The sequence below is a fragment of the Coptis chinensis genome, unplaced genomic scaffold (assembly GCF_015680905.1).
Source record: "Coptis chinensis isolate HL-2020 unplaced genomic scaffold, ASM1568090v1 utg2326_pilon_pilon, whole genome shotgun sequence".
Lineage (NCBI taxonomy): Eukaryota > Viridiplantae > Streptophyta > Magnoliopsida > Ranunculales > Ranunculaceae > Coptis > Coptis chinensis.
In genome coordinates this window covers 70,495-91,861 of record NW_028238125.1, presented here as the reverse complement: position 1 = coordinate 91,861, position 21,367 = coordinate 70,495, and the positions used below count along the sequence as shown (strand labels likewise).

General features: G+C 37.7%; 3 protein-coding genes across 3 annotated transcripts; 1 reads left to right on the top strand and 2 right to left on the bottom strand.

The window, feature by feature from the left end:
• Positions 1-393: 393 nt before the first annotated feature.
• LOC147473567 (uncharacterized) lies at positions 394-11,994 on the bottom strand. Its single transcript, XM_086587288.1, has 10 exons — positions 11,774-11,994; positions 9,487-9,945; positions 8,626-8,873; positions 7,917-8,016; positions 7,510-7,578; positions 6,314-6,428; positions 2,511-2,593; positions 1,567-1,628; positions 1,369-1,465; positions 394-505 (listed from the first exon to the last, which is right to left on the bottom strand). Exons 1-10 carry the CDS (start codon positions 11,984-11,986, stop codon positions 431-433), a joined length of 1,521 nt encoding a protein of 506 aa, XP_086443414.1. The 5' UTR covers positions 11,987-11,994; the 3' UTR covers positions 394-430.
• Positions 11,995-12,113: 119 nt separating this feature from the next.
• LOC147473566 (Zinc finger, C3HC4 type (RING finger) family protein) lies at positions 12,114-14,983 on the top strand. Its single transcript, XM_086587285.1, has 5 exons — positions 12,114-12,851; positions 12,944-13,063; positions 13,188-13,320; positions 13,435-13,584; positions 14,460-14,983. The coding sequence occupies exons 1-5, from the start codon at positions 12,301-12,303 to the stop codon at positions 14,619-14,621; spliced, it is 1,116 nt and encodes a 371-aa protein (XP_086443411.1). The 5' UTR covers positions 12,114-12,300; the 3' UTR covers positions 14,622-14,983.
• Positions 14,984-15,499: 516 nt separating this feature from the next.
• On the bottom strand, positions 15,500-18,657 carry LOC147473565 (putative UDP-3-O-acyl-N-acetylglucosamine deacetylase 1, mitochondrial). Its single transcript, XM_086587287.1, has 7 exons — positions 18,502-18,657; positions 18,099-18,402; positions 17,789-17,997; positions 17,215-17,316; positions 16,721-16,785; positions 16,389-16,533; positions 15,500-15,919 (listed from the first exon to the last, which is right to left on the bottom strand). The coding sequence occupies exons 1-7, from the start codon at positions 18,580-18,582 to the stop codon at positions 15,869-15,871; spliced, it is 957 nt and encodes a 318-aa protein (XP_086443413.1). The 5' UTR covers positions 18,583-18,657; the 3' UTR covers positions 15,500-15,868.
• Between the last annotated feature and the right edge of the window lie 2,710 nt (positions 18,658-21,367).

Sequence of the window (21,367 nt, the reverse complement as noted above, 5' to 3'; positions counted from 1 at the left end):
GAGATAGAGTTGCTTATGAACACATTAAAAAACTAGTATTCTTAATTCGGATCCAATCTTAAAACCATATACCCACAATTACAACATGATGACTTGGAATCTTTATTTAATTTGTCAAAAGTTTCTCTTTTCTCTTTTGATATAGTTATGGGGATTGGGTGATAGGCAGACCCCAAGCTCTATTCACAAGATAAATCATACATTCAGGTACCTCCCCTCATAAAATATCAATGAACTCAGAGGACACATACACCAAACAATTAGAAAGGCCCTAGTACTTGGTCAAGTGATTACAATTACAAGGAAATTACAACCACCACATCAAACCTTAAAAACGACACAACAAGAGTAGGAACACCCAAACAAAGGTTCACTTGCGTCCTATAACATGACTAGCTGCAATGGAACATTCCATTTTCACTTTACACTTCTATCTACATGATCGCCACAAAAGCCAAGACGCTTTAAGCATCTCATTAGATTCACCATATTTTACCCTACACACCTGAAAGTTGGAATCAGTTACAGAACCTCCCTAAGACGCTTCTTTACCCCACTATACCACATATCATGCTACATATAATCTAATGCATACATAACTAAAGCTCCCTTTCAATGGTATACGTCAGCCAGTTTTGTCTTCTCTCTCGAACTTCATGCTCATTTACAAATGTGCCCCTGTTGATACGATACCACTTGCCTAAAAGCTAAGTTTCTAAAAGATACAAGACAAATAAAAATAAAACCGTAACCCAACCTTCATCAAACAATAAACCATGCAAGCAGATGTTGGAAAACAGAATGAGGCCAACTACCCACACAAGAACTCATCTACAAATTAGTGTAGCCTCCACTAGATCTTTATTGAGTCTGGCTTTTAGTTAGAATTAAATCAAATAATCAAATAGACCTTAAACCTAATCATTCCAGATACCAGCTTACATGGCAGTATGGCACATACTTCCTCATAAACTTAATGAAAATTTCTTGTACTATACAAGAAATCGAAGTTTTACTATATTTTTTTTGGATAAATAAAAGTCAGTAACAGCAAAGCTATTACATTATACCCTGCCCAGGTGACATTACCCATGCATTCCCAGTCCCAAAAAACCAAAAATAAAGAAAGGGAAAATCTAAGCTAGCCGGGGAAAAAAAAAAAAAAAAAAACCAGAAATGGAAGTTATGCAAAACCATCTTTGAAAACAAAAGTTCTACAATATGTAATTGTTCTTTTCTTAAAAATCCAAAAAACAGAATGAGACCCCTGAAACAGTTTACAACTTTTGACTTTTACTATGTTGTTTTCTAGTAAAATAGTGTGTGTGTGTGTGGGGGGCATTCCTACAGGATCTACAAAAATATTACCCGAGGTGTGTTAGGTAGAACAATATTAGCAAGTTCCTCGTTGATTGACACAGGCAATGGTGGCATCTGGCTCATTATTCCAGGCATTGCTCTCATGCTGCATATAAAGAGAGTTTTAGTCTAGCTTAGAGCCTCAAAACCAAATATGCATCAGAAATTAGTTTGGCAAAGCGAAGAAATGACAAGCAACCCACATACTCGTTTATTATAGCTAAAATATTGTTCCAGGTACGAGAAAACAAATCAATATTTTCCTGTATCTGCACAAAACCACAACAACATCAAATAAGACTTGTACAATCTAAAAATTACGAAAGATAGACAGATTGATGGTAAAAACAAATCTATCGGTAACACTTTTTTTTATTATTGGCAAGCCTGTTTTTAAACGAGTTCAGTATCTCATTGATGCCGCGGGGTTTGAACCCCAGACCTCTGGTATCATCACCCAAAGGTTTTACCAACTTTGCTAGTTGGCACCTACATCAATCGGCAACACCATTTAATGTAAGTCTTCTCCCACCCCCCACAAGCATTAAATTCTCTCTTTCTCCAGTGTAAGTAACCCACCCTGCCTATTGCCCACTAGTGGTGATGTAAACATTGTCTTTCAGCTTTAATGTTGCAGTCCCTACACATCGACATCTTCAGACACGTGGTGCTGACTTATAATTGAAAATCTCATTAACTATATCTAAATAGGGATTGTTTTAATGAGAAAAATGGGTTATCCACAATAACTTTACATGTAAGCCACTTTTCGTTAAGAGAAACATGGACCACAAATCAACAAGAGAACTATGGCCACCTGAAAAGATCATCCTCTCCACAACCAGTCATTTGCAAAACATGTGAGTCCAATTACAAAAGTGACCGTACAAGAAAATAAAGTAGAGTCTTTAAATCCTCAGTCATACATATGAACAATCACACTTAGCTACAAGGCAAGTATCTAGGGTTATAATAGGTATAAGTCCACAAGCCGGGCATGCTAACAATACTTTTCACTGAAACATGCCCCAACGGTTTAAATTAGGTGTAAGATTACAGTGGTCAAAGAGGTTAGGTGGTTTGAATCAACACATTTAAAAATCAAAGAAAACAGATATCTCTGGCACCAAAAATTAACTTGAGCTAGTCACCTTATATGTTGAAAGGTTAGCTGTGATGTGGCTGAAAACTTGAGCATTCTCATCCAGAAGATGCCTTGTTGTGCCACCGGCTCCTGGTATTATCAAACTCACATAAGCTCAACAAATAGCTAAATTTCCAGAGTGATATAAAGCGTGTCTACCTTCATGAAAAGTTATCTACTATATTTTCTTTTCTGAATGGGATGCCCACCCACCCGTGAAAACAACCTCAAATTTTTACTAGACAAAATATATTTAAATACAAAAGGAGAGGAGATTATCCTCTCAGACACCATACATACCAAATTGCAAACACCATACAGCATGCGGGGCAACAAGTACATATACATAACCAAGATATCAAACCGAGGTTTGATCCATCCACATCAAGGTCAGACCTCCCAATTCAAACTAGATACGAGCACCAACCTCACTCCAAGTCCTACACATGAACATTCCTCTTCCTCTCTGCAACAAGACTCAAAGGTCTGAAATTATTAAGTACAACTTCCGACTGAACAAAGGTAGCAGCAAGTCAAAGCATAGTGGGAGTACATGAACTTTTACACAATCATGGTAACCCTGGCAGGTACAGCGGCACAGCCAAGGGCCCCCACCATAGAGTGTGATATCGAGAGGGGTGATAGAAGTTGGCCCCTTAAACAAGACATGATAAGATGATAAGGGTGAAACTGATGCGGCACATCCTAGTGAGCACCTAACGCTGAAGACGGGACCATAGCCTCAAAGCCCTCAAGCCATCAAGGTCAATGCTCTAACTTCTATTTTTGTGTTTATTTTATTTAGTAATTAAGAATAAATCGAATTAGAAGTTGGTAGTAGTTTTGTTTAAATTGTATACACAATGCTAATTATGACAATTGTGAAATTTGGAAATTCTGACAATTATGGGCACAAGATTGGTGTGGCATATCAACATATCTCGCCATGCTAACATTGGAATCTACCGTGATGTTTCACAGAATATTGCAGATAACGCGATAGTACATTTGGGGAATCATTTCAATGTTGTAAACACCCTGCAAATGACCATTGACCAAAGGAAAAGTTGTTCAAAGAAAGTTACATAAGCTCTCACAAGGCCTTATCTCATAAGCCAAAAAAAAGTTATGAAAAGAAAAGAAAAGGCACATGCAAAGGCCACAAGACTCAATAATTCTATGAATAGCAGCTAAAACAAAAACAAAATCAGGAAATAATTTGGTAAAGGCGAATTTTGAGAATATGGTTTTTTTGGAGGAGATTTCTTGGAGACAAAAATCAGGTGTTCAGTGGCTTAAAGAGGGTCAATCAAATACCAAATTTTTCGCCAATGTGCCAAGACTAGGCATAGAGAGAATTATCTTGATAAATTACACATTGATGGTGTTGAGGATTGTAGTGAGGAGAATCTTAGGGAGAAGATGGCGGGGTATTACTCTAAATTGTATACAAAGACCAGGCCTTCTCTTAAATGGACATGTTCTTGGGAACCTTATATAGTGTCTTGGAAAGCTTATACAGTGTCGTCCAAAACTTTTTAATTTATGGCTTATTAACTTGTTTAACAGACGACACTATATAAGCTTTGGAAGACACTATATAAGCTTTCGAAGAACATGTCCGTTGCTTTCGAAGAACATGTCCGTCAACGGACATGTCCGTTTAAGAGAATTCCTGTACAAATAATAATTTTGCAAGACCCAACGTTGATAATCTTTATATGGATTGCAATTTGGAGGAGGAGAGGGAGGACCTTGGGACACGTATTGAGGAGGAATGGGAGGCTATATCTGTTTTGAAAACCAATAAATTGCCGAGACCTGATAAGTTTGGGATGTGGTGAGATTGGATTTTATGGCAATGGTTGAAGACTTTTGTGAAACGAGTTTTTTTGGCTCACAGTTTAAAAATAGTACCTTTGTCAAACTCATCCCTAAAAGACATCGTATGGAGGACATAAATGATCTGCATCCTATTAGCCTCATTAGTAGTGCTTACAAGATTATCTCTAAGGTCCTCTTGATGCAATTTAAGAGGGTGCTCTCTAGAGTGATAGCCCAGGAGAAGGGGGCTTTCGTGTTTGGTCATATCATTTTAGATGGGGTTTTGATTGCCTATGAAGCAATTGATGATCGAAGAAAAAGAGGAGTATCAGGGATTTTGAGCAAAATAAACTTAAGTAAAGCTTATGACCATGTGAATTGGGATTTTCTGGGTTATATCATGATGTAAAATTTATAGGAGCGGGCTATAGATATAAAGCTATTTGGGACCCGGTGGTGGAGAGCTTTAGCAAGAAGATTGCTGGTTGGAAATGATGCTTCCTCTCCAAAAGCGACCAGGTTATTTTAATCAAGAGCACTCTCTCTAGCAATGCTTGTTTACTACATGTCTCCTTTTCATATGCCTTCGAGTGTTGCATATAGGTTGGAAGTGATTATTAGGAACTTTCTTTAGATGACTGAGGAAAAACATAGATTCCATCTGGTTGGATGGAATAAGCTCTGTTTGGCCAAGCAGGCAGGTGGTTTGGGTGTCTGGAGTTTACACGAGTTCAACCTTGCTTTGTTACGTAAACGGTTATGGAGGTTCGGGGAGGAGAGAGAGAGAGCCTTTGGAGGAAGGGAATACTTTTAGGTTTGGTGAGAATCATATGGGGTGGATTAGTGGTCCTGGGGTGAGAGGATCTGGTTCTCAGAGGATGTGTGGTTGGGTGAGAGACCTCTTTTCCGTGTTTTTCATCGATTATATGCCACATCTAATCTTAAGAATCACCCAATTAACTTAATTATATAGGAGGAGAATGGAAACTGTGCTTGGGACTTGGAAATTCATGTTGCACTCTTGAACAGGGACATAGTGAGTGTGGCCTCCCTCACGCAATCACTGGATGATATTCCTCTTGCAAGATCGGACAAAGATGGAAGACTTTGGTCTTGTGACGACAAGGGATACTTTCTACCAAATCTTTTTATTTTTGGTTGCGGTCAGTAATTCCCCCTCCTAGATCTAGACTGGGGGGACCTATCCTTAATTTTCCAAGCACAATTATTTGGTGTTCCAAAGTAACTTCAAAAATTGCTTTCTTCGTGTGGTGTGCATCTTTAAATCGTGATTTCACCTTTCCTTAGAAAGAGATGTGTTAAGGAAATTCTTATTGATTTCTGCCCACTCTGTTTAAATGAGGGCGAGTCTGTGAATCATAACCTTTTATGATGTCTTTTCTTTTGGGAATTTGGAGCAGCTGCATGTGCAGGTCAGTTTAAGTGGGTTTGCCTAGGTTCGTTGAAAGTGCTACTTGCCTCATGGGATTCAAGAGTTCACAGACAGAAAATGGAAGACATATTTGGAGCATGATCCCCTTTGCCATTTTGTGGGGAATTTGGTTGGAAAGGAATTGCAAGGATTTCGAAGGAAAGGTGAAGATTATGGAGGAGGTCATGATGTTTATCAAAGGCCTTTTATTCTTTTGGTCCAAGGTGCATGGCGAGATGAGGGATATACCTTTCAGCCATTTTATGTTTAGATGGAATTCCTTGATGTGTTGATCAGGGACCTTTGCTTAGAAATTTCTTGTTTTTATCTTTCTTTGTTTTCTTTGTCGATGTACTAGTAGGACATCTCATCCTACTTTCTTTGATTGGTTTCATATTAATAAATAAATTATGCTTACCGATCAAGAAAAAAAAAAAAAAAATAGGTAAAAGGAATATAGGACTGAAGTCACTGAACCCAAAAGAAAAAAATGTGATCATAAAGATAATTACTAAAAAACTAAATTTGTTAGCATTAAGGGATGACCAACCAACCTTCAAGTGATATCTGATCATTTTGGTCCCTATGGTGCATCATAAGGGAATAAGTGCCCATGTTTGCGGCTGGGTCTGGAGCTACACTTGAGTTTGAGGACGATTCTGGCTTTTCCTGAGACATTTTCGTAAAACATCAGTTCGTTGTAGTGAAGTCAAGCAGAATTGTATTAAGAGAAAAGATGCTGAAAGCACTAAGAAAGAAAGAAAGAATTATATATGTTCATTGGAAATATATATATTTTTTTAAATAAAAATAAAAAAGAAAGAAAAGAAGTGGAGATGCATATATTTCCAGAGGGAATTCATTTTGTGGTCATTTTGCCAAATCTTTACGCTAAAAAAAGAATAAAAAATAAAACAACATAAGGGCATCCTCAAATATTATTGGTGAATGCATCTCCATGCATGCCATTCAGACAACGTAAATGTTCAAGAACAACAAAAGACTCCTAGTCATATATAAAAAAGAAATGAAAATATCCATTTATATTGTAATAGCAATTGCAATTTTTCACTAGATAAGAAACATGGATATTATTATCGCTCTCTCCTCTGTGAACAATGGATATTGTTTCTCATGAACTAGATGGGATGAACAAAACAACGGAATTTCCAACGAAATTAGAAGGTTTGAAAAGGTATTTACAGCCTCCATCATATTGAATATAAAACTCAGATTAACCAATTGCAGAAGGTAATCGAGGCCATTCTCTGAAGCAGAGATCTCCCCCAAATGATTGGGTAGCAGGGGGACACTCCATTAGTCAGTATCGAGTTCTTTGCCCATTTATGCTGGCTCTATGTAATCTATAGTCTAAATAAAGCTGCACTCTAGGTCTTAGTCAGCAATAGACATGAACTATAAAGCAGGCTGAAATAATATATCATGTGGCAGTCTCCCTCAACATGGAGAACTAAGCACCTAGTGAACACCATCCGAATTATCCATTAAACACAACCATTGCACACTTTTATTTTTAATTTTAATTTTAATTTTTTCTGGTTTTTCGCCCTGCCTTGATAAACTGGGCACACATTTACTTGCAGTACTAGAACTTCCCCTGAGTGCCTTGATATCATTCTGCAGGACGTCTCTACCTCAGTAACTTTGTCTGCTATGTTCTAATTGCTTTGGACTTTTTGAGTGATATTATATCCTGATAAAGGTGAAAATATTGTTTGGAGATAGTTACCTTCCTATCTTTCATCTTCTTTCCAGTGTAAAATTCTTCAGGTTTCCTCCGCTTTCCATTTTCCTTCTTCTGTGAAAAATATCATAACCAGACAAATTCTGAAAAAGGTATCAGATAGAATCTATGAACTAGGTAAGAGGCCCATGTGCCCTACTGATGCATAAAAGCACGTGAGAATACTAACATCACAGTATCTCTTTTTGAAGTATGCCTGTACGTTAAATGTAAATGCACAAACCAAACTTTGGATGAAAGTTTAATCCAAGATATTATAGCACATTTACATATGATAACCATCATTTTACAATGATACACATCAAACAATTCCAAAACGTCTAATTCATTAAAACCGCCTCCGCTAACAACATAATATTTGTTTCCCCAACCTAAAGTAGTAAAGAACTCACCGTCATCCACCGGCACCTCAAAGCAACATCACGCACAGTCTTCTCTGGTAGTGCAGCTGAGATCTTGATATACTTGAAGATATTTGGCTCATCAGCATATCTATGAAATCCATAGGACAGTCAACAAAATCAGCACACCTCAAGTGGAATAGATTAATCAAATATAGCGCGAGGATAGATTAATTGCAAAGTTAGGCAGTTTCTTGTTTATTTTTGGCAACAATAAGTTGTAAACCAATGGTAATGTAACTCAAAAGTCGTATAAGTAGGAAGGTAGTAGATATGGAGAAAACTTTAAAGCGAAAAAACATAATCAGCACCATGTTGAGAGTTGAGAGTTGAGATGAGAGGAATGGAGTACTGGGATGAATGATTTTCTTTATTCATGGAAAGTGGTACGATGGTTTATCTTCCCAATGTAAACATATATAATCCAGCTAAAGGGAGCGTCGGATGCTTGGGTATTCAACATGGTATAAACAATGGCTCGATGGAGGTACCTATGGTTAATGAAAATGATATAGATTGATAATAAAGTTATATAAAATAAATTTTATTTTCTAGAATTATATATTGCACTTGTGGAAAGGTAGTGTTGAAAAGAAGTAACAACAGTAAGAATGGATTTGGATTACTATTTGTAAGGAGGGAAGGGGGAAGGAGCATACAAAATCGGGTAATTAATTAATAAGAAAGGAAATAATAGTACTTGAAAAGGCCATCCTCCAAAACGGCCTGCTCATCGGGAGACCACTCAACGGCCAACTCAACATCTGGATTGAGTCCAGACGCCATCATCATGGGAGCTTTGCTGCTCGTTCCTGGTGGGGATTGAAACGACATGGAGTGCCGGTAATGATGAAGATTCAATGCTGGAATAGAAGAATCTCCCGTCACTCCATGATCAACTTTCATGTTCCTGTCGTTGTTGTTGGACATATTCTTGAACCAATCAATAAATCAGAATTCGTTCACTCACTTTTAAGTCAGGCCCCCGTAAAACCCATAGCCAGATAATTGATGGGTTACTTTAGTTTTTTTATTTTTGTGTTCACTGCGAATCCCAACAACAATCAAATCAATTATTGTTCACTTTTTCCTTTCTTCTATTCTACATTTCCACACTACTACCGTATGTCTATTGAATGTTGAGATACCTACTCCAACAGTACTCATAAGTCATAACCACAAAACCACAAAACCAAACAGATCTTAGCCATCTGCAATTGAAATAACTCCATCCATGCTCATTTAACAAACCATAACATTTCAGTAAGAATCCAATTAACGCCCATTACATAGGAGTAACTTAATAAGAGCAACACGACGTTACAACTAATATCAGAGACAGTGAGGACTGAGGACGCATACTCTAGTACATTGTAAAAGAATGCTCTTAGTATGAATGCTCCAAATTGTTTGCAGTGAACATAACGGACCTCCTCCTTACAGTCTCAAGGTAAATAATTAGAATTTCACTCTTTTTCTTGTTCAAAACAGTGAATACTAGAAGTAGCTTCACTGTAAAGAGCCTTTGACCCTTTGACTGCCTTCATGGAAATATTCAATCTAGAAACATGGCCACTTTGTCTTTAAGACTGCTCTTCTTCTTCATTAATGGAAACACCTGGGTACCAAACTCCTCCTTTTGACGCCGTTCTTGGAACCTGTTGTCCAAGGGAATCTCATCTAAAACAGCTTCATGCATTGTCGGTTCAATCTGAGGTTTTTTTAGCAGGGGTCCCAGAAGTAGATCCAACATATCTTCGGCAGGATCCCCCATTCTGCTAGAACCCTGGATGAAGTCTTCACTTGTGGAGTTCTCCTGATCCATTAATTTAGTCTGGTCTAAGTTAGATAAGGTAGATACGAATCCCAATGAAGTATGCGTTGGTAACACCTCATTACTCAAGGTTGATCCTCCTGTCTTATTTCTACAAGAGAACAAGGTTGCTGCAATTCCTTTCCCTGATTCAGGTTCTATTGTTGCTCCCCTCGGACATTCTTCTTCATCATCAGCTTTGACATACTGCAAACATACTAGCAACATAAAACCAGAGGAAATGCTGAATGCAAAAACTCATGGTTGCACAAATTTACTTGAGAACTACCATGCAAGAGATTATCAGAAGTATCCATGGTAAGAAAACCTATTCAACTTCACCAAAAAGAATAATTGAAAGACATCTTAACAGTGTATATAAGTTTTAGCACCACTTTATAGGGTTAAACAGTATAAGAACATAGCAACCTTGTCTTGTCTCCCCTCCCCCCTCCTCTTCCTCATATCGAGTTTTCACTTTTTGGGTTTTAATATCTATTTATATATTCAAGCGGCAGGAATAAGTGGCCATTGGCGCTGGCAAGTTTAAACCACACTCCGTCATTACAACCCCCACAGACTTTACCAAGGCAGAAGACACCTACAAATCCTCCTGACCATCTTTCAGATTTTCACTATACATTGAAATATTATAAATTATGATAGTGCGAGTGACAGACGTACACATACGCTACTGTCATGTCCCAGTCATACAATATGTTAAAATGCGAAGTCCTACAAAACCGATTTACAAAACCTATAAAAGTGTGCCAACATGTGTTTAGTATGTAACATTGTGTCGATAAGGGTTATATTCTAATATAAATGGAGCGACTTTTTTGCATAGATATACTATGCTCCAAAAAAAAGATACATTAAGGACTTTAATTCTTTAAATTGGATGGAACCACAGGCAATGGGTATAGTTAAATTATTTGTGATAGAAGGCCTTCAAGAAGCGCAAAATTCTATTAACTCTGTAGTTTCTTGGGAACAAGTAAACACAATTTACTTCCAAAAAAGAAGAAAAATCTTGGTTCAAAAATCCCAATGTAATACATTAGTTACATTGGTGCTTCCATTCAAATACGTTCAGAAAATATAATAAGAAACTAGAAAGTTCAATGCATCACCTTCATCTGTAAGTGGTGAGAACCTAAATTTACTTACGAACTCAAAGTTACCGTATATAAACTATGCATCGTTCAAAACATTGCCACCATCTATGCGAATACATTTAAGGAGTGATAACACATGACTCCACGATTAAGGATAAGTAAAATGTAAGCTCAACTAGTACCTAGGTAAAATAGATATCTTGTTCTGCACAAGTACTGTATTCTTTAAAGTAATATTACCCAAGACGAGATAGGTATGGCTATAAAAACTGCCACACAGAATCGAGAAACCAGAACAATTTCTTGATGAAATAATCTAGTTAAAAGATGACATACGTAAAGTGAAATAGGTAGTAAAACGAAGAAACTATGGTCTCTTGTCATCCAAGGTGTTGGAAATCACACACACAACCAGAGATCATGCAACAGAACCACCCTGCTCACCACCACAGGCCTCTTATTATCCTTTATGCCCATAGTCCACGTGTCCAGGTGCAGTTTATGGATAGTCTAAACATGAGGTGAATACCACCGGCTAAGGGCAGAGAGGCCCAAAATGCAAGCACTAAAGGAAGTTATTGTGTAAGGTCCTAGGTCATATGGAGTGTGTGTGTGAACCATTAAAGGGGGGCAGTAGTACAGGCTCGTAAGCTGTGTTATTATGGATCAAGTAGGTTCACGTTTTCGTATTCTAATTGGTAAATCTCAATCTCTAGTAGTTTATCCTTGGATCATAAATCCTGAAAGGTAAATTGATCAAAATGGGAAAGGAAAGGTGCATATGGCATTGCTGAAATAATTCGAAAGTGCTTTCTACTGTGAATTTGTACTAGCATACGAAGTTGCAAAGTTGAGTACATGATCATAATCAGAAGAATAATTAATGGAAGAGGTAGAAGAATTCATAATTCAGTTACCTCTTGAGCAATGGCGATAAGGTCGTCAACAGTGAGATCATCGGTATCTGTACCCTCTTGTTCGTCCTCACTGCCTATAGGATCATCATCCGGAGGAGGGGATCTTCTAAATTTGTTAGTAACCATTTTCCTCCTGGTTCCTCCTCCACGTTTTACCGGAGATGGTAGAGCCTTGGTTTTCATTTTCTTATCGGGAGGATTGGTTGCTGACATCCATGAGGGTAAGCGTCGCTTTGTCACCACTCCATCCTCCTCCCTTGAGCCATACCACTAGTTACCAGGCCCCCTCTTTTTGATACGATTTTATATTATATTATATTATTATATATATACACTTGGCTTCTAAAAGTATCTAAATAAGAATCAAATCTAATACAATCTACACTTTCACTTACAAAATCATATCTACAAATCCAAACCAAAGTCTCGTCAACCTTTGAATTATTTCCACTCACTCTTAACTAAACTAAACACTTCCTTCCTATAAAAATAATAATAAGAATAATTAGAAGAAACGAAGAGAAAAAATGGCAGAGCAGCAGCAGCAAACAATTGGATCGGAGGAGGGGGTGCCACTGCTACGGCCAAGAGATGTCAGACCCAACGCTCTGGCTCGCCTGCTCAACCGAGCGGCCGGTCGACGCGGCGGAGGACCGTCCAACATGGTCCGAGAGACGGCCGCGGTGCAGCTCGAGGAGCGTCGCGCCGATTGGGGTTATTCCAAACCGGTGGTTGCCCTCGATATAGCCTGGAATCTAGCATTCACTGTCGTGTCCATTGTCATGCTCAGTTCCACTCTCGGCGAACGCCCTAACACTCCTATTAGGGTTTGGATTGGCGGGTATGCTCTACAGTGTGTAATTCACGTCCTTCTCGTCTCCTTGGAATACCGCAGGAGGAGGAGGAGGACACTCGTAGTGAATAATACCAGGACCAGAACAACCAGTACTCCCACTACTCTGGAAGAAGGCCTCAGAACATCAACATCCTCTTCATCTTCATCTGATGACGATAGCGAGGATGATGAGGTCGATGATGCACGTACTTCTTTTTCTGCCAACACTGGGAATCGTTCCAGGTATACATTCAGACATCAACACTCTTACTACCGCATAAATGCACTTGTTGTTGTTGTTGTTGTGTATTGATTGCTAACGATTGCTTCATCAGTATTGCCAAGCGATGCGAATCCATCAATACCATGGCATCTTTCTTCTGGTGGATAGTTGGATTTTACTGGATAGTCTCTGGTGGTGACATCCTTTTGCACAATGCTCCCCGTCTCTATTGGTATATGCCTTCAACACCCCAACTTGTTACTTCTCTTTTTATCTTTTAGAATCTGTATGTCTATCTATCAACCACCAATTCAAAACAATAATAACTAGACTATTTCATGTTGGATGTCTTGCAGGCTGGCTGTAGTATTCCTTGCGTTCGATGTCTTTTTTGCTATCTTTTGTGTTGCTTTGGCGTGCATGATTGGCATTGCTCTTTGCTGTTGTTTGCCTTGCATTATCGCCGTACTCTATGCTGTAGCAGGCCAGGTATAACAAGGAAGAATTATCATTTTCGTACCATGATAAAATAAGTGATTTGTTATAAAAGGAAGAAAACCTCGTGTAGCTAACTGTTTCCACCATTCTGGCGTAAATAAACAGGAAGGTGCTACAGAATCAGATCTCAGCATCCTTCGGAAATATAATTACAAAGTGTTTACCAATGGGGAGAAGTCTACTGGTGGGGCAGGAAGAATGGTACCTGTACATGGAGAATTGGCTGACACACATGTTCTGTTACCTGAAGACGCGGTAATTATTTATATTCTCATCCCATAGACCCATACAGATTTAGTCCACTTTTTCTTTTTATAATTTTTCATATTTGGTAGAACAGGATAGCATTTTCAAGTAAGTACATCTCTTACTAATATTATTAACCCATATTTTTTTTTTGCTAAAGTTAATTGTGTTGAATAGCCAAAAGTAAAAAGTCTTACAAATAAAAAGAATGAAGCAAAATAATAGTTGTATATGCTGAGGCATACCAACTATACATAGATTACAGCAAGTAAGAAATCAGCAATATGTCATGTCTTGATGTTCAATTCTAGACAGGAAGTCTGGTCTTCCATCCCACCACTCACTGTGTCCTTTGGGTAGATGCACCTTTGAGTGCACATGCATCAGCACCAAAGTTGCACTCTCGACATGTGGAAGAAATGCGTAGCCACTCAACCTCATTTTTTAACATGTTCCATAAAGATCTGGCTTTCCAATGCACTTGGTTAGTGTTGAATGCTTGAACTGCAGCGTTTGAATCCGATACTATCCATATTCTCTTCCAACCCTGTAGAATAGCCTTGGCTAGACTGAATGCAATCGCTTGAATTTCAGCGACAAATTTAGTTTCCACACCTACTCTACTCTGATGAATACCCCTGCACAATGCCGTCATCTTATGCCCCTTTTCCAAACAGTATCTCAGTTACCTACAATTTAGAAATGGATGTAAGAAGTATTGTTTATTGAGTCAAAACCATCCAATTCTTGGTTATTGATGTGAAGCAACACCGGGCTAATTTCATCACTAGAGTTTTACAACATATATCAATGATCTGCCTGGGAAGTCTACCCATTGAGAGCATTATAGATCTAATCATTTTCTCTTTTGCACTCCTATGTAGGAATGTTGTATCTGTTTGAGCTCGTATGAGGATGCGGCAGAGCTCCATGCCCTCCCATGTAGCCATCATTTCCACTCCACATGTATCGTTAAATGGCTCAAGATTAATGCATCTTGTCCACTTTGCAAGTACAATATTCTGAAGGGAAACGACCAGATCTGAAGGAACAAACAGACACCACCAGTGTATTCCTCCCACCTGCTACATGTGTATAGATGAAGAGTGGAGAAAGGAATGTGGATCTGCAACTAAAATAACCTTCTAGGACATGGCACTCGATCTGTTGAGCTTCTGATTCTTCAGTTATTTTGCATTGACAAAAAGGATAAGAAAATTGTTTTGGAGCCTACTGCCTCCAAATGATTCCCCGAGCTTTCTAGATGAGATTACAAATGGTGGTGGAAGAGGAATCTAAATATGTATATGTTTTTTATTTTATAAACCTATCTTTGTGTTTGTGTTTTATGATAAAAATATTCACATATTGTAATTTCTACATCAGTTAAAAGATAATAGCTTGTGTATCTTGACAACTTGAAGAGTTTAGTAGTCTATCTTTTTATTTATCAAGTGCAGTTATTTAGATTTATACATCAGCCCTTTCAGAGACATCAGATTAAATTGTGGAAGTACATCTCAAATGGAGCTCTGTATCCGTTAGGTTGGCAAATGGATTGAACTTTGGGTTATCAGAAACGAGGCAAGAATGTTAGATTCACCACTTGCCACGCATGACTATATGTGCATACTCTTTCCCCATTCAGCATTGGCGAGACATGTACATGATCTCGATCATATGCATCATATATTCATATTTGTGGTATCATACTGTTTTGGTACATACAATAGAAAGGGTCGTCCAAGGAATCCAGGATTCACACATTTTTCAAATTTGAACACTCTTACTTTGATAAAACTAGAAATGTTCAACGGGGTCAGATTTTTAAAGGTGGTTTATGTGAGGATTGTTAGGAAATAAGCCTAAAAATCCACATGCATTCCATGTATATATAGAGAAAAGACAGATAATACATAGACAGTTTTGATAACCACATCATGACATACTGCAAACATAGGGGTAAACCCCTTTGTGCATATACAGTGACCAAAAATTTCAATACTACATATACAAGATACTGCAAACATAGAGTGGTAAAAACCTTTCACACGTTCTAGAAGACATGGTGTATGGAAGTCCCACAGATGAGGTTTCACCACTATACAGTCTGTATCCGCCTGCTAAGCAAGCAAATCATGGTTGTCTTTGCCTATAACATGGAAACAAAATCCTTCTGATGTATAAGATCCACGATCATGTTAAATATGTATTTGGGGGGCAATGACTTCAGTTTTGTCAAGACAAGCTTCAGTCCGGGATGTTTTGCATGCTTCAGTCTGGTTCTTCATTTTCATAATCTTGTAAGATGACGCACAAATTTGGCATGCAACGAATGGCCACCCTGCAACATTCAAGCCTACTTAGCACTTAATTTGGATTCTAATGAATTTTTGAAACTTTGTTCCTCATAATTCTATCCACCTTTGACTATTAAATGCACGAGAATAATTTTTGTGGACATACAACTATTTGTTGTCCACAAGACCTCATGTGCTGATTGGTGGAGAGGCTGCCCAGAAAAACTATTTACCTGCTCGAAAAAACTGTTTATCTGGCCCACAAAGTGTTTGGACCAATGAGAAGCTGCTGTTTGTGGACAAGTCTGTCCACAAACTCGCTCTCTAAATGCACACCATTGCCTCAAAAGCAAGCACTTAAAGAAACCTCTTGAGAAAGAAAAAAAAGTGAAACTCTGGAATTCCCATTCCTCCAAACGAGTTTCTGAATGCCAAATATCCTTTTCTTATAAATAAATACAAAGAAAGTCGATATAGTATGATATCAATAGAGATAAGAGAAAGATGGATTACCTTATAACAAATTATATGTGCCATGGGAACCCCTTGATTACCATTTTGTGCAAGGAGAGAAAAATCCCCTACAAGATCTAAAACCTTGTGGCGGCAAGGTTCATCCTGGAATCGTAGAGGTGGATTTAACCATCCTTCCTTGGAACTGAATAAAAAAAATAGAAAATAAAAATCAATAGATAAATGATGAACAGAAAAAACAAGTTAGAGAAACCTACTGAGACTACAAATTATTCTTGTCATCATATTTCCAAACCAAATGATCATGTAAGAAGAATGTAACATCTGGGAGAGTGAATCAAGTTACAATAGCATGAAATGGAGCAACTAACCTACAAACCATGGCGTTTTCTGTAGAACCACCTTGAATAAATCCAGCATTATACATTTGCTCCACCTTCATGAATATTTATACATGCACATTAAAGAACAGTCTTAGAAAGTTAGAATGAGTTTCAATAAAAAAATGAATGAGAAATTACTCATTACTTGATAACTCAATTCAAAATGTAGTCTTTTATTGATAACTCATAACAGACAAAATGTAATCTTTTATCGTTATAAATTACCACCATATCGTGGTAACTTATATATGCAAATTATGCAGTGAATGCAGATCTCAAGTTCTCAACACAGAAAAATGTTCCACGTGATTATGCAAAGCTAAAATTAGCTCTTCATTATATTTTGGGCAGAAACTACTAAAACTGTCAATGGAAACAGTGTTACCCATGTATGCAAGAAAAGTATTCCAGGCATCGTTATGCCATTTACACTTAAAACAGGAATCATAAATCCTATCGGTGGAGGTGAGTTAGAAGTAAACCTCTTCATGTATGCAGAAAGTTCTTGAAGGAGAGATTTCCTTCAAATAGGAAAAATCGTCTAGGGGGACAGACGAAAACCATTGGCAACCAATAGCCGGCACCTGCGAAAAAATGAAAGAGGTTACTATATTTGGATCTGACCGAACATTAACTTACATTTTCATTTACTAGATAACTGCAAGCAGTAGTGGGGGCGTGAGCGGAGGGTGGAGAAGAGAGAGGGAGAGATGGGTTTGTGGGTGGGGAGAAAGAGAGAGTTGGAGAGTGAAGGAGGGAGAGAGAGAAGGAAGGCAAAAGATTGAGGACAGACAGACAGACAGACAGAAACCTACCAGATTACATTTTGGGCCACATACCCCTCACCCCTTCTGCTCACTTGATTACTACATAAGCTGCAGAATGGGTAGCTTCTAATAGTGAACAACTCACAGAAAATGTGACTTGCATATCAAAAGTCCTAATGTGAACTAGAAAAAATAAAAGTGGCATTACCTGTAATATATTGAATGCATAACATATGAAAAAGAGGTGTAGTGATGTATAACTTGAGAAGGGAAGGGATATAAATTTTACCTGTGGGAAGTTGATTCCATAAGTAATTTGAACCTTTGGAGACGGAATGGCAGTTATAAAAGAATCATTTGTCCTGACATGCACAGTTTGATGAAGAAATGGTGCTAATTTGTCCATGGTATTGCCATTGTGATCCTTTGCCTGAGAGATTCCAACTCGCTCTATTGCCTCGACCCATTCCTTTGCTGACCCGTCTAACAGAGGAACCTATGATCGATCACAGGCAAACAAAATAAAGGCGAATTCAAAGTTAGAATCCAGTTATTTACAAGTTATTGATGGTGGAAGAGTATAATGAGATACCTCATGAGGTCAACCCCAAGGACTTGAATTTGGCAATTATCGACCCCAGTGGCCTCTAAAGCGGAAAGTAAGTGCTCGACGGTCCGAACCACCCTGGCTCCGTCTCTGCTCAAAGTAGTGCAAAGAGTTGTGTCGGTGACAAAATGGATGGAGGCAGGAATAGTTTTCAAGTGGTCATCGTCGCCACAAATGAAGAACCTGCCTTGGCCAGCTAAGGCGGGAAACAGCTTAACAGTGGAAGTTACGCCGGAATGAAGAGTGGTACCCGACTTGTGGATTTCAGATGCTAGGGTTTGCTGAAGCTTACCAGTCTGCCAATAAAATAAAAGAAAGATTCGTTCTTTCGATCATTCTAGTTATTACTTAATTAATATAATATATGCCCATTGATTGATTGATTGATTGATTACCGGTTTCCATGAGAATAGAGAAGGTGAAGAAGGTCGCAGCGAGTGTAGGAATCGCACGGATTTATGATAATAATAAGTCATATCTCGATTTTAGTCGAACAAAAGCGATTCTATTTGACTTAACAAAGTGAAAGGATATTCTGACGAATACTGAGTAGCGTAAAATGCGAATAAACTTTCGAGGTAATGCCCCATCTTATTTTTTCTCCTAAAATGCAATAGCCAATACATCACAGAAACAACCAGCGCACACCTCTTTCTTTCTTCTTGTTATCAGCAAGGTACCCCTAACCTGTTAATCTTCAATAATTTTCCATTTTATTACTATCCATTTAGGGTTATCATCAAAAGATAGCGCATGGCTTGGTTGTCTGAAATAAAATTCAAAAAATTCCAAACTTGTCAAATATAGAAATAAAATTTCGTAAACGGTTTATTTTCACCAGAATATGGCAAATTTAGAAAGGATTTTTTTTATTATTTTCAATGTATTAGTTAAAGATCATATCTACCAATCAATGTAATAATCCAAACTTATAAATGTGATTTTGAGTTTGGAATATCAAGATTTAATTCATGCAGTCGTTTATTTTACTTGAGTTAGAATAAAACACTCACTCTCAATTTTCTAGAATTAGGTTAATTTTTTCTTTAGAAAAAAAAATGAAACTGTCGAATTTAGCCCCCTTGAAAATATTTTATCTGGTACTGTTTCGTTCTCTCGACCCAAAATTTTAAAACAAGACAGAATCGAGAATATGGTTAGCAAATGATTGGTGGAATATGATTTCACTTACTAATGTACCATCTAATTTGCAGTTGGCAATGTTTTCTGAAACCAGACAGGCAGACAGCACCAATATGAAAAACATCAAAGGGTCACTAGATTAGATACTTTTCTCGTTTTGAAACACTTAAGCTGCCCTATTTTCTTCTTCCGTTCAAATTCTTTGTGCAATTTGATCATATATTCTCACTAGCGATTGCAATAAAGTTGTCATACGAAGTTTGAGAGAGATAAGACTGCAATAACTCCAATAAGTGAGCAATCATTCTCCAGAGACGATAATATATCCTTCCTCCAAGTAACAACTACCAATATAACCTTTTGAAACAAAAATTCATTTGGAATAAACTTTGGTTGCATTCAGGCTTTTTGCTTAAACAGTTTAAAGAAACACATCTCTGACATAAGGAGGATACCTAAAAAGATTTCATGTTCTCTCCTCCAACGGATACCAATTTTTAGTGTTGGTATTGGGCATTGCTTTTAGTTGTACATAGGAGTTTGAACTAGTGTCCATAGTTGTAAAATATTTTTTTCTCATACCGAATGATCATGAAGAACTAGTCTACAGGGAAACAAATGAACATTCGTCCATCTGGGATACTTCTTAAATTATGCTTAATTTTTCCACTTGAAGAAGCCAAGGTTGAGAAATCCATTGCTGATGAATTTGGTTTTCAAAAATAATGAAAGAGCAAGAAGCAGTGTGTTTGAATAACGGGAAAAAGGTTTACCTCTTAGGCTTTGACATTCTGATAAATTCTACACCTATGGGAATTGTAAACTCTCCAATGGTCAATGCTTTTGTGGAAGTCAGAAAATCATCTAGCACATCGAATTTGCAGGACCAGGAGACCAGTGACTCCTCATCCATCCTCACTACTTTGAAATGGAGTTTAAAACCTGATTTACAGGCTCTTTCAGCCGCAGCCATTGCTAGACCAATCTTTGATGGCTTGCCAAAGCCGATTAATACTCGGAGGAACAAAGCTGCCCTTGACTAGATCAGTCCCATGCCATGTGAAGCACATATGCTTACTATTTCAGGATATAATGGCTTACACTAAGCATTGTTCTTACTGTTGGTTCAATTGCTCTATAAGGAAGTGGAAAAATGATGGAAACTCCAGGAATGAGAAAACATAAACGCCTATTTTTTTTTTGGCAGCCGGGCCAATTCATAGGGACTTGGAAGAATCTGCAAGTATATAGGTAGGATGTAAATGTGTTTAACTTATTTGCATTTGTGTTTTGTAGCTAGCGTCATTAACACTTGGTGAGTTTTAGATCTGCATGAGTAAAATTGTTGCAGTTTGGAATAAAGTTAAAAACGATTCCCCTAATTGAATCTTTGTACAGACTGTTTATATAGGTTAGCAAGTGCTTAAGCAGTACCTATATCTCTTTTCAAATAGTATGGCCTAAATAGTTCAGGATGCTTCATTCCACTTACATTCCAATCTGAACTAACAAAATCATGAAGAACTTGAAACAAATATTCGTCCATCTAAATATGTTTTTTCCACGCCTAATCCATTAAAAAATGGAGCAAGCAGTTGAATGTACCGCTTTGACATTTCGATAAAATACTTCTATTACTTCTAATGCCTGATATAGTGCTCATAGACGAAGCCTTTTTCTTTTGTTTTTGCATGAAACTAAAACGGTAACGCGAATATACTGAGCTAATACGGCTTTAAAAGATAAACGTACTCAGCAGTCAAATGAGAAGGATATATTAAAATCTTAACACAGAGACACTAACATAAGGGTACCCCTAGCTAACATAATATTGCAAGCCTGAGGATACTAGACGTCTAGACTCTAGATGTATATTCAGAGACACTAACATAAAGATATGTTAAATGCATATTGAAGGAGCCATAGCCCATATGAAGCATGATATGATGATGATCTGATAACTTTTGTCACAACTACAACCAACTACTCAAAACGTTTGGTCATCTCTCATCATCAGTAATCGTATAATGCTGGTCGCCTTTTCCGTTTTTACTTTAGTTTATGTATTCATTAGTCGCAATGGATTAATTAGAGATATTAAAGAAGAAGCCACGAGCC